At 35.5% G+C, this 13,592-nt stretch overlaps 2 protein-coding genes across 3 annotated transcripts; both read right to left on the minus strand.

Annotated features, from left to right (window-relative positions):
• Positions 1–1,215: 1,215 nt before the first annotated feature.
• On the minus strand, positions 1,216–3,438 carry LOC110884774. Of its 2 annotated transcripts, none has more exons than XM_022132498.2 (5): positions 3,172–3,438; positions 3,009–3,077; positions 2,239–2,321; positions 1,918–2,117; positions 1,216–1,451 (listed from the first exon to the last, which is right to left on the minus strand). In XM_022132498.2, the coding sequence occupies exons 1-5, from the start codon at positions 3,366–3,368 to the stop codon at positions 1,428–1,430; spliced, it is 573 nt and encodes a 190-aa protein (XP_021988190.1). In that variant the 5' UTR covers positions 3,369–3,438; the 3' UTR covers positions 1,216–1,427. The 2 variants fall into 2 exon arrangements, with proteins under 2 accessions (XP_021988190.1, XP_021988189.1); XM_022132497.2 differs by having other exon boundaries at positions 1,234–1,435.
• Positions 3,439–8,576: 5,138 nt separating this feature from the next.
• LOC110881379 lies at positions 8,577–9,038 on the minus strand. Its single transcript, XM_022129658.1, has one exon. The coding sequence runs from the start codon at positions 9,036–9,038 to the stop codon at positions 8,577–8,579; it is 462 nt and encodes a 153-aa protein (XP_021985350.1).
• Positions 9,039–13,592: the final 4,554 nt, after the last annotated feature.

Genomic DNA, 13,592 nt, shown 5'->3' on the forward strand with positions numbered 1-13,592 from the left:
AATATTAATAAAAATAAAAAAAAACAAAACACCCAAAAAGTTAAAAAGAAAAAAAATAAAGCTATAAAAATAAAAAAGGAAAAGAGAAAAGGACAAAAAGGAAAAAAGAAAGAAAGAAAGAAAGAAATCACTGTTCATGCGAGTTGCTAAATGTTATAGGTATAATAGTTTGTGCGATACGCAGCAGGAATTCGGTCGGTGTCAATTTAAAACTAGTAATGTCATGCTTTTACGTTACTATTTACGCAAGTTTCCTTTTACTAGTAATAGCATAGAATTTTTGTAAATTTTAAAATGTAAAAATAAATTAAAATTAAAATATTCGAGCGAGCTAATGAGAGAGCCAAACTTGGTTCGAGCTTCGCTCATTCACAGGACAAACTGATTGTGAGCGAGCATAGAGCCATGACTAGGGCTGTTCATGAGCCGAGCCGAGCCGAGCTAGGGCAAGCTCGGGCTTGGCTCGATTATAAACCGAGCTGGCTCGGCTCGGCTCGGCTCGGATTTGAAACCGAGCTGAAAATCTAAGCTCGTGCTTGGCTTGATTTGGCTTGATTTTAAAATAAAAGTTAACACATAGCTCTCAAAATTCAGTATTCTAAAATATTATTCAATACTTCAAATAAACATACTCAAAATAAGTTCAACCTAATACTTACAAACCAAAATCACATTCAACAAAGCAAAATAAATTTCATATTTCAAGTAAATATAATATTTGTTCATTAGCACGGCAATCAAACTTTAAATATGTCATAGATATCAAACTGCAAACCTAAATACATGTAAATAATAATCATTTTTTTATAATATATCATATGTATATAAAATAAAATGTATTATAGGTAAAATAATTCGAGCTAAGCGGAGCCGAGCTAACAAGCGAGCCAAACCGAGCCAATTTGGCTCGTCACGAGCCGAGCCGGCTCGGCTCACTTTCAAAACGAGCCATATCGAGCTAGCTTTTTTCGAGCTAAATTCGAGCAAGCTTCGAGTGAGCTCCGAGCCGCGAGCTTTTTGTACAGCCCTAGCCATAACCTATGGGACGGCCCTACACACAAGCCTATTCTTATCCAAGTTACTAAGCATATCAATTTCATATCTACTGAATGTATACATGATAGTGAATTTCAACAAATAGTGTTTTTGTATGTGTATGGAGATCACTTTTCAAAAGTAGTAATCAAACAACATTTAACTATAAAACAATATAAGTTAACTAAAACAAGAATATATATTATCAGAAACTTAGAATAAAAGTAAATTCTAGTTGATTGTGTCTAAAAACACTGTACAACAAATATACAACTTTGCCAATAGAAATGAGAAATTTAATTAAAAAAATGTTCATGGTCTACTTTTTATGTTCCATTTTATCAATGACAGGTTCTACCATAGCCTCCAAGTCCTTCAAGTCTTGCTTAAGATCACCAAACTGCAAGGAAAGAAGCCTGTTACAAAAAATGGGAGGCAAACATTGTACATGGATGTTACAAAATGGACGAGTCTGGTCTGTTCAAAGATAGGCCAAATATAGTTTTGGTCGAAACAATAGAGTAGTTTTTGTATGAACATGTTAGATTTGGTTATAAGACCTATATTATAACAATAATATTATAAATTTACGAATAAAATGATTTAGGAGTATGTATGACACATAATACACAACTGCCGACTTTTACCCTTTGCCTAATATATCTAAAGTGACCCATTTAGACCAACAGGCCTTTGTTTTAGAGGCCTTGAAGTGGCGCAAACGTGTGTTATAACTTATAAGTGTGTATTGGGTGGATGTATTATTGCTTTTAAAAGAAGTGACCACCATGTGAGACAGGGCATAGCCCAATTCAACATATTTATTCGGAACTAAACAAGTCGAAATTGTAATATGTAATCTAAGAGTTTCTTGTTAAATACCTTGTGGATGAAATCTTCCGTCATTCGAGCATCCTTAGCAATGACATTAGATACATGCTCTATATTTAAAGCAACTTCTTTCAGTTCACCATTGTTTAGCCTCTCTGCGACCTCTGCCGATAACTTTTCTGTTTTAGAGGCAACCTTTTCTACCACCTCGGCCACCTCCTCCACCTCTTTAACAACTCCTTCAACCTTACCTACAATTATCATCATCTTTAAATTCTTTTTGCATTAGTTTATTGAAACATATCAATTATATGTTTCAATAATTGAACCGTCATGTAACAAGTACAACCACATTAATGTAAATTTGCTTGCCTTCTAGCTTTAGCATGGAATCCCATTTTTGCTTCCAAAATGAGAACATTATAGGTAACATAGAGCCCAATACCCATTTTACCCTGCACCAGATTACATGATCTTTATTAGTTCACTGTTGGTTACTTGGTTATGTCTATAGTGGTGTTGAGACAGTCAGAGTGGTTAGGTAACATGCCAAAAGGGTTTCGGGTTGATACAAGCATCTTTTACGGGTTAAAACAGGTTAGATCTAGTTGGGTTGACCCATAAACATATTTTTTATATGTAATTTATTTGATTTGGTTGTTATAAATTACAAATGGAAATCTTACTTAGGAGTTTAGATGCATTAAATTTGATATGGACTACTCTTAGTCCATTCAACCTATTTGACTTGTTTCCATTTTTCAATATTTTGTTTGTTTGTTTTTTTTTTTTTTCAATATTTTGTTTTTAATTTGCCATGTTTGAGACAAAACAAAACCCGAATCATCTGATTTATTGAAGCATATTTTATTTTTAAAATATGTAGTTATTTATGTATTATATTTATAAGCCATCTTTATCATGAAAAATATAACAGTCTAAAAATTAAAATTAAAATTAACGTCAAACCGTCAAAACCATATGGTCAAATCGCCCAACTTGGTCAGTATGTTTGTCGTTTTCAAAACAAGTAATTAGCGAATCGACCAAGAATTCACATCAGAAATGACTAAACTGTTTGAACACTTTTCGTAAAGTGTAGTAGAATGGTTTGTTTTGTATAAAGCTAAAAGAGTATATACCAAGAAAAGAGGTTGTCCCTTGGAGGATCTGGATCAGATGGTTGAGCCTTCAAGTTACTTTCATGTTCCCTACGTTTACCAATCATAAATGAGTAAAACAAGTTCTTCAATGTTCAACTAATATCATGGAACCGAGAAGAAGCCCGAAGGTGAAGACACTCACATTTTAGACTCCGGCCTTTCAATCAAACTGCCACTAGAAAAGCTTAACGTGTGATGCCTTGAACTGCCATACCCGAACATGGTATGCTGGTAGCCCGAATTACCAGCCGCAGTCATTGAGCTAGCTCTGTAACGGTGTATCAACGTGGTGGCAAAGGTTCGGACCCCATAAGATGATGAAGCACTTCCTGGGCTCATGGGGGTCAAGTTGATATCCCAAAAGGTTTTCAGAAAGCTAACAAAATGATTTTGAATGGTATAAATAAGAGTGATGATGCATGTGAGAATTTGTTATAGGTTTTGATGACTTTAAGATAAGTAATAGAGTATTTTGTTTCACAAGTTATGTGTTACTTGCAAGTTTTGAAGAAATAAAGGCATTAAGTTGGCTTTTTTTAAAGTAAAACATTCAAAAAAGGTTAGAGTTGTATTAAAAGATATTAAATTGCTAATAGATTAGATCCATCTTTAGATAAGAAGTTTGCTCCGATCAGCTATGGTTCCATATTTTATGTAATAAATATTAGTTCATTTTTATAAAAGGTGCTTATATAAAATGGTTAATTGCGTTAAAATATATCAAACTGAACACATATCGCTATTGTTCAACGAACTTTAAAGATTCATATTAATGCATATAGCTTTAAAAAATTGGACACAAATCCCTATTGTTCAACGATTTAAAAAATTGGACACAAATAGCTATTGTTCAACGAACTTTAATGTTTCGGATTATTAGTTTTTGTAAGGTTAAGTGTATCAAGATATTTAGATATTTAGTACATCAAATCTATTATAAGATTAGTTCTGTTGAAAACAGTAGAAAACACTCTCTTATAAGATTAGTTTACTAAAAAACAATAAATAAATAGAAATTGTATAAATTTATATAGTTAACCAATCGTAAGAAACTAGTACTGTAATTCTATCAATTTGGTACATCAAATCTCTTTTCGCAAGCTTAGAAACATATAAAAATATTTTTTTTTGTCATTACCGGAGAAGAATCTGCCAGTAAACTTACCGATGAATGCTTTACTAGTTAATCACGTACAACACATTCATCGATGTATATTACTGATGGACCACCGAAGAAAACATCATCGATGGATAATATCTTGAGAGTACATAAAATATTTCCAACAGATTCACCAACGTAGCTGTTGAAGAAAGATATTTTCTAACAAAAATGCTCGAAAGCATAAAAACTCAAAAAGGAATCTCATTTAAATTCCTTCAATCTTTGTTGTAACAAATTTCTCTTAACCAATAAATTACTTAAAAAGAACGGATAAATGGCAGATAGACTACCAGTATTAGGGCTGTCCAAAAAGGTCGCGGCTCGAAGCTTGCTCGAAGCTCGCTCGGATTTACCTCGGAAAAAGCTCGCTCGGATTTACCTCGGAAAAAGCTCGCTCGATATGACTCGGTTTGAAAGTGAGCCGAGCCGGCTTGGCTCGGTTAGAAACTGAGCCTAGCTCGTTTGGCTCGTTTGGTAGCTCGGCTCGGCTTAGCTCGAATTATTTTACTTATAATATATTTAGTTTTTATATACATATAATATATATTACAAAAAAGTTATTATTATTTTCATGTATTTAAGATTGTAATATATCTATGACTTATTTAAAGGTTGATTACCATGTTAATGAACTAATATTGTATTTCCTTGAAATATAAAATTTACTTTGCGTTGTTGAACGTGATTTTAGCTTGTAATATATTAGGTTGAACTTATTTTGAATATATTCTTTTACAGTATTGAATAATATTTTAGAATACTGAATTTTGAGAGCCATGTATTAATTTTTCTTTTTAAAATCGAGCCAAACCAAGCCGAGCCGAGCCAGCTCGGTTTAAAACCAAGCCGAGCCCGAGCTAAGATTTTCAGCTCGGTTTCAAATCCGAGCCGAGCCGAGCCAGCTCGGTTCATAATCGATCAGAGCCCAAGCTTGGCCTAGCTCGGCTCGGCTCGGCTCATGAACAGCCCTAACCAGTATTAAGGTGTATTGTAATATCAATTCTCTGCGGCCCATGTAAGAAAGAAGCATCCCCAATTACGCAACAGCCCAACTTCAACTTTCTAGCCCAATTCTTTTGTTCGATTATTGCACTAATTAGTTAATAACTTAATTATTTTATTATTCACCAATTAATAATAAATATTTTTAAGTTTTTTTAACAACAATTCCTATAGAGATATTAACAATAAATATTTTTAAGTTTTTTAACAACCATTCCTATAGAGATTTTATAGGATTAATAAATCATACCTTCACTCTGCTGCATTTGAAATCTTTTTAAAGCATCTTTTATTTTGAGTTGCTTTGGTTATGAATCAATTTCTCCGTTTAACACTTGGTTAGTTTTATCGATAATTTTCACTTCATTTCTTCTCTACCTACAAACTAATAAAATACAGTGAAATAATAATGGTTTTATTTCCTTACATGGCCTTCAAAATACGATGTTTTATAAAAAATTAGATTTTTTTCGTTTCTTTGTACTTATTTTTACCACAGGGTGAACACTAATATACAGGTTGTCAAAATCGGGGGTTACAAATTTTAACATTCCCATCAAAACGTACGCGATAAAGTTAAAGTGTCTAAATTTTCCATTTTTGTATATTCTAATTAATGGAATTGCTACTAGCTTGTGTTAGTTAAATTACAAATTTCTAGATGTCAAATGACTAAAGAGTCTTTTATTAAAGATGATAAATGACTAAAAAACTCCTTATATGGATTTTCTAAGATGGCACATGCACCCTTGTGCCTATTCTAAAATGGATTTTCTTAGATGGCACATGCACCCTTGTGCCTATTCTAAAAAAATATAATGTTTTCAGGTTTAAAAGAGACTTCACCAACAACCATGTGTTGATTTTGATGAGACGTTAAGTCAGATATACGAGAATCCGTAGTATACTTTACCAACTATTTCTCAAGGTTGGGCTCTTTTCCATTGGATTTTTAAAACGTGTTTCCATACTGAAATCTACCGAATCATTTGTTTTATTTTAAAGGAAAACTTCGTTAAGAACACCAACTCCAAAACCGAGCGGTCAAACCAAACTTACATATTAACAAATTTACACCACGACTCTCATGTGATATTCCTATTCTTCGACCGATTTTTATACCATAAGAAGCCTAGCGATCTAGTTTCGCTGAAAATGTCATTGATGTTTACGCGTTTGCCCGAGAAAGTCAAGCCGTTCCTAGCTTTCCAAATACTCCATCAAGTGAGAATAACAATACCAGGGCCGTCCCGGAGGGGGTGCGGGGTGGGCGATGGCTCAGGGCCCAAACCCTCCGGGGGCCTGGAAATATATTTTTTTAATAAAGTTTCGCTGTAAAACTCGGAATATAGAAGTACTGAATTGGAAGGCACATGAGGGCATGAGGGCACATGAGGGCATTTTTGTTAAATATATTTTTGTAATTTTGTTTTTAGGAAAATTTATGTAATTAAATTGAAATATATTTTTTTAATTTTTTTTGTTAAATCAGATCATGTGCAAGGCACATGAGGGCATTTTTGTAATTTTGTTTTTAGGAAAATTTATGTAATTAAATTGAAATAAATACCCCATCACCATCCTCAAAAGTTGCAGACCACTTGCCATAACCTGCCGCCACCACCTCCTACCCTCACCTGCCGCCGACCACCACCACCTCCCACCCTCACCTGCCACTGACCACCCACTATCTCCACCATCGCCTGACCCACCATCACATTCCACCGTCTCCAACATCACCATCAACATCCACCCCTTCAATCCACCATCACCAAAAACCAAAAACATTCATCAATTACCCCCTCTCTTTCTCTCGACCGAAATCATCTGAACAAACAAAAAATCCCCAAATCTGAACATCCACCCCCACGAAATCACCTGAACAAACAAAAATCCCCAAATCTCTGAACAAACAAAAAATCCCCAAATTCAGGGTTAGAACACTTACTGTATGCACAATTTCAATTGAAATTCAAGTATGTTACCACCTCCAGCGACCGCCCTAGAACCGCCGCCACACGAATTTCTGGCACCCGATTCAGTCGCCGTCGATTTCAACATGAACTGACATATCTGACACGATTTCAACAACCAGTAGATCTGACTCAATTTCAACAAAATTCCGGCAAATCTGACTCGTTTCCTACTCTCGAGCGGTGGTTATAGTAGATGATGAAGGGGCGGTGGTTGTTGTAGATGATGAAGGGGCAGCGGTTGCTTATAGTTGCAATGGTGGAGGATGGTGGCGGTTGTAGCAGGTTGCGGCAATGGAGGCTGATGGTGGCGGTGGTAAAGAAAGATATAGGGGTGGGTCGCCGGAGGTGGTGTAGGGTGGGTGGTGGCATGTCGGTAATGGGGTAGCCGATTTGGGTGAAGAGAGAAATTAGAGGAGAGATCTCAGATTCAAACTTCATGATTGTCTTAGTACAAATAAGTTTTACGAGAAAACGTAACATAAATAGACTGGTGGGTATGGGGAGACTCATCCCAATGAGGATGGGCCGCCACGTAGGCGCCACATCACCATCCCATGGAGGATGGGCCTCCTCCATTTTTGAGGGGGGTGGATGATGGGGCTACCCCACATAATTTTTTATTGTTTAATTTATTTATTTGTTTAACTTTTATTGTTTAATGTTTAATTTTTATTGTTTAACTTTTTTATTTGTTTAACTTTATAAAAACAATTCAAAATTTAAAAATAAGACATAAAATCCATTACATAACATAAATAAAAATTACATAACCTAAAAAAATTACACCACCTAAAATTTATAAAAAAGACAACATTTAAAGATTTAAAAAAATTACACTACTCGTCTTCGTCACCGTCCCCGTCGTTTGCGTTGTTCCATATATGTTCTACCAAATCCTGTTGAAGGTTTGCATGCGTGTAGTCGTTGGTTAGCGCGAACGAGTTTAAATCCTGTTGCGTCGGCTCTACCGGGACAGTATTCCCGTAAGATGCATTCTCATCATACTCACAAATCGCCCGACCTTCGTCTTCAATAATCATGTTATGGAGCAAAATGCAAGCGTACATACAAAGGCACAACCTCTTCGGTGTGAACGCACGTGCCGGTTGTTGAATGATGGCCCTTTTTTTTAAAAACACCAAAACAACGTTCGATGTCTTTTCTTGCAGCTTCTTGACGCTTGGCGAATTTTTTCCTTTTTTCGTCCTCGGGAAATGGAATAGTCTTGACAATTGTAGACCAAGACGGATATATTCCGTCAGCAAGATAATACCCGCGTCTCTACTCAACCCCAGAAACTGTAAAACGGGTGCCCGGACCAGTTCCATTAACGACATCGCTAAAGATCGCCGAATGGTATAGCACGTTGAGGTCGTTGAGTGAACTTCGGAGACCAAAGAAAGAATGTCAGATCCACAAATCTTGTGACGCCACAGCCTCAAGTATTAAAGTTGGATGGCCGTGATCACCTCGCGTGTGTTGGCCGCGCCACGCAGTCGGGCAGTTATGCCACGCCCAATGCATACAATCAGTGCTACCAAGCATTCCCGGAAACCCGTGCTGTGCTTCTTGAGCTTGGTACAACTGTTGAACATCATACGCGTTTGGTTTCCGCAAATACGGTTTGCTATACAGTTTCACCACAATATGGCAAAACCGATACAAACATTCCCACGTAGTTCTTGCCGACACCTGTAAGTACTCGTCCAAAACGTCGGCCACTGTCCTGTACGCCAGTTGGCGAATGGCCGCAGTACACTTTTGTAACGTGGTGAACCCTTCATAATTCCGAGCATCGGGTCGTTGCGTGAAAAACGGGTCTAGCCCCGCCAAATCATCAGCAATCCGTGTGAATAACCGGCGACTCATTTGGAACCTTCATCTGAAAATGTCGGCGTTGTAAAGGGGTGCATCCAAAAAATAATCGTTCACCAATTTCTCGTGCGCTCCTGTCGTAAAAAATATATAAATACAGGTAAATAAGGAAATAAAATTTATTAATGACAAACCTTCGCGGTCTCTATTAACCCGTATTCGTCTAGTAATAACGCTTTCAGACGAGACGTTTTCCTCTTCCTCCTTCATAAGAATCTGCACTGCCTTTACCACAGCGTTTGCGAAAAACATCTCCTCTTCGTCCGAATAACCCGAGGACCACCAAGAATTAGATGCCAATGTGGATGATGAGATGGTTTTATAAAATAATGGTATAAAAATGAGAGTGTTTTGGGTTGTAAGTGGGGAGAAAATGGTGAAAAAGGGTATGAAATGAGATGGTTTTATAGAAAAAAGAAATTTTTTTATATTAAATGCATATAGCCGTTGAACGGCTATATATTCAAAAAATGGGCCCGACAACATCGTCTTGAGCACGCCGGTTATCACAAGCCTGGCAAGGGGGCGGTGTGGGGGACCGGCGTGGGGCTTCGCCAGGCCCCCATACCCCTTGGTTTAAGCCATCTAATACTTTTTCAGTGGTTCATAACTTTATACTTTTTTTGTACTTCCTACATATATGTGTACATAAAAATCTATCAAACTAAATTATTCATACGTTTATATTATTATTTTGTAATATTTATCTACATATATGCACAAATAATATTACATGAGCGGGTTATATACATGAGCAATTAAACAAAATTTGATGCTTGTTTTTGTTGAATTTCGGGAGAAACGAGGGAGAAGAACAATCAACATTACATGTATCGATTAGGATCAAATACAAAGACTCCTAATTGTAAGAAGTGTACAAAGGCTCTTAAAAAAACCCACTACCAAAAAAAAAAAAAAAACACCCACCACCACGTCCCAAAAACCTAAACTCCCCACCCTCCATCACCCACCCAATTTTTTTTTTTTTTTTTTTTTTTTTTGCCGAGTGAGGGGGGGGGGGGTGTTTAGGTTTTTTGGGGGGGTATTGGTGAGATAAAGGTTTTTTTTTTTTTTTCGGGGGAGTGTGGGGTTTAGGTTTTTGGGTGGGGTGGAGGTGGGTGTTTAGATTTTGGGTGATAGTGTAATGTGTTTAGGTTTTAGGTTATTGAACACTTGTCATTCTTTAAATCTTTCTTACACTTCTTACAATTAGGGGTATTTTTAGGATAACTTAACTCGTACATGTATAACATTAGATTTTATGTCTAATTTTTTTAAGATTGGAAAAATATATTAGACGCAAAGTGTACTTGGGAGGTGTTTTTCATAGGCAAAACTCATCACAACAAAGTTAATTAGATGCACCATTTTTAGACGATGTAATTGAGTTAGATGTACCCTTGTAACAGTTCTGAAGGCAATGCTTGTCCCACGCTCAAATATACCTTTTAAAAATTGTTGTTTTTAAGATAACATATACAAATACTATGCCCAAATCAAACAAAATTGTTACTTTGATTTTGTGATCTAATTAAGAAGAAAAATAAACAAAATATATACGTTACTTTTTTTTTTTGAATGACTAAACTTGCATTGTAAGGATTGAACCCATAAACTCCACTTATCCTACACCTTGAGTTTAAAAAACTTAGCGTCACTAGATTTTAACAAGTCAAATGCATCTGATGATTCCGCTTTTGATCTATCATATTCATAGGTAACTTCCAGTTAACTACAAAATTATCTATAGGTAACTTCTAGATTCAAAATTATGTATATGTATATTCCCAAACGTCACCGACAGAAACTGAACGCCTGAATCTGAACTACCAAACAATTGCATATTCGCTACACGGTGGATTGGAACAGCCGAACGCATCTTCGCACAATCGTCGCTCACGCAGTTTGTGAATTTTATTGTCCTCTAAATCTGATTTTTGATATCTGTGTATTTGATTTTTTGAACGTTCGATATCTGAATGTAAAATATATGTCTATTTGATTTTTGATAGTTTGATTTCTTGACTTATTGTAGATTGTATGAATCTATATATATTAATAAATGAGATGATTTGGGTCATTTGTCTTTGAATGGTGAAGCCATTTTGCTTATGTGGCATCCATTGGTTTAGTGGAGGTTGATTTTGGGAGGGAGTTCATCTCATTCTAAATACATAAATTCAATCCACGCGGGATCCGAATAACCTCCGGGTCGGATGAGTTTGATTTGGATCATCCATGCCCTAAAATGGATCTTATATATTATTTTTCAAAACGCTAGACACAGCCTTCATCTGTATTTTCTCTCATCTCCATCCTCCATTCTGGTTCAAGCCTTTCGAACGATTCAACATCAGGTATGATCAATCTTCCTAATATCGAATCTTCTTTCAATTTGATTCATTCTTTCTAATAGTTCTCTACTTCGTTGTTGTGGTGCGTTTCTTGGTTCCGATTTGGTGGCCACGATGATTGGAACTGATGATGGTAGTGGTCGCCTAAAAAACCGGATACGATGCCATGGAGGTTGCACACCACCGTATGACCGCCACTTCTTCGATGCGAACTATCGGATATGATGTAATCGTAGAAGCCGTAGCGACTTCAAGTTTGTTAAAGCATGGTGTTCTGTTACAAAAAAAAACCCTAATTTCTTCCTATAAAACCCTATTCGCACTGCTCTACTCAGGAACTTTTTATTAACATCTCTTTTGATTCTTTTCATTGCCAACCAAAGGAATGTTGTTTTATGTTTCTTTAAGTGTACCTGATGCATATAAATATTTAATACCTGAAAAGTATAAGTGCATACATATATTACTTGCTATTTTCTTGAAAATTGAGAAGTTTTACATCAATTTTCCTTGATTGTAGGCAAGATGTTGCTGGTAATGCCACCATCCAGTCATTTTACCATGATGTTGTTCATCTTCAGGTTTGTCATTTTATTAAATAAGATGAGATAAGTTCTCGCGTTAATGTTGTCCATCTCCATTAGGTTCTGGATTTTTTTATACGGAGCATCCTCATCTTATATACGTATTTTACTCCATCTTCTTTGTTTGAATATGCTTTTGATTTGATACAGAGACTACTGGAGGCTTGATGTTGATAGCATGTCTTATAAGGTTAGTTGTGTATCATATCTCCAAAATCATTCAGTTCTTTATTTTTTTTGGTTTTAAAAAACTTTTTTAGTTGTTTTGAAATAGGAAGTTTTGGAACTTGGTGACAAAAAATGATTATGTGACTACTGGTTTACAAAAAGATGAGGACGTTGTTGTGTCAGGAAAATCAAGCCACCAATGAACAAGTCATCATCTTACATCTCGAAAGAGATCCAATGGAAATACACCATTAGCCAGGTTTCCTTATATGCACAGTTGCACACACACTTGATGTCAAAATTACCAATTGTTAGTAAGAAAATAAGGATAAATTAAGGGTCTTCATAGACTGTTGAAACTGCCAAAGCAAGGCAAGTCAGCCGGTTTGAAATTTATACCGATCGGTTAACGCAAGGCAAGTCAGCCGGTTTGAAATTTATACATGTTTTTTATTATTATTTTGATAAAATGAATCTAATAAAATAACAGCTTGATACTTATTTTTTATTCTAATAGCCTAATTATGTATTTATGTATTTTGATGTGCTTTTGAGATAATGATTCAGTAATTTCTCTAGGGCTTGTGATCATGGTTCCAAGTTTGAATATGTTATAATTTTGTGAATTTTGCGTCCTACATTAGCAGTTTACAATATTGACATTTATCTATTTTCACTCTTTACATCCTTATTGGTTTTTTAGAGGAGAAAGATATTAAAGTTATGGAAGCCTAACTAGAGACTTATAGAGTCAAACATGGTGGAATTAAGAAAGAAGAAAGTGATGAATTTGTGGGTGATGGTGATTACCAGCCATCAGATCAAGTCAGCAACAAATCTTGATCATGTTAAATCAACTTCCTCGTGATGTAAAGGTTACTTTCATGGCCCTCATTTTATTGATTTTTTTTAATTTCAATATGATTTTTCATATATTCCCATATTGTTACAGTTTCCATATATGTTATTGCATCAATGAATGAAAAAATATCCTAATCACAAATAACAATATGCTCACCCCAGCTCTCTGCTCCTCTTCAAAGTTGGTTCTTTATCCAACAATTTATAAGAATAACTTCTATTTAGAAAAAAAAGTTTCCATGGCATACAATATAATTAAGGTTTTTAATTCAAGATTCCATGTCATATAATGTTTAAAATATTCTTATTTGATAAAATCATTCGTAATAGCCCAATGATAATGGTGAGTTAGATAAAGTGTAGGATAGTAGAAGGCCATGGGTTCAATCCCCATGGTATGCAAGTTTAGCCATTCAAAAAAAAAACACTAATTGTATAATTTTTAGGTGTAAGGGTAATTTGAGGATAAGGATAGTGTAGTTGTAAACTGGGTGTTCGAGTATGAACAATTCATATAGTCTTATTACTGGAATCATATGTTCACGCTAAGATCTTAGTGCTTTCGGTATTAGTGCTTTCGA

This window comes from Helianthus annuus, chromosome 10, assembly GCF_002127325.2.
Source record: "Helianthus annuus cultivar XRQ/B chromosome 10, HanXRQr2.0-SUNRISE, whole genome shotgun sequence".
Lineage (NCBI taxonomy): Eukaryota > Viridiplantae > Streptophyta > Magnoliopsida > Asterales > Asteraceae > Helianthus > Helianthus annuus.

Bases quoted from the DNA above. Each gene is read 5' to 3' on its own strand.
- LOC110881379 (XM_022129658.1), bottom strand. From the start codon at position 9,038: ATGAGTCGCCGGTTATTCACACGGATTGCTGATGATTTGGCGGGGCTA.
- LOC110884774 (XM_022132497.2), bottom strand. From the start codon at position 3,368: ATGAGCCCAGGAAGTGCTTCATCATCTTATGGGGTCCGAACCTTTGCC. The intron at 3,078-3,171 runs GTGAGTGTCTTC...TGGTAAACGTAG, and splicing joins GAAAGGCCGGAGTCTAAAAT to GGAACATGAAAGTAACTTGA. The intron at 1,436-1,917 runs GTATTTAACAAG...CTTTCCTTGCAG, and splicing joins CGGAAGATTTCATCCACAAG to TTTGGTGATCTTAAGCAAGA.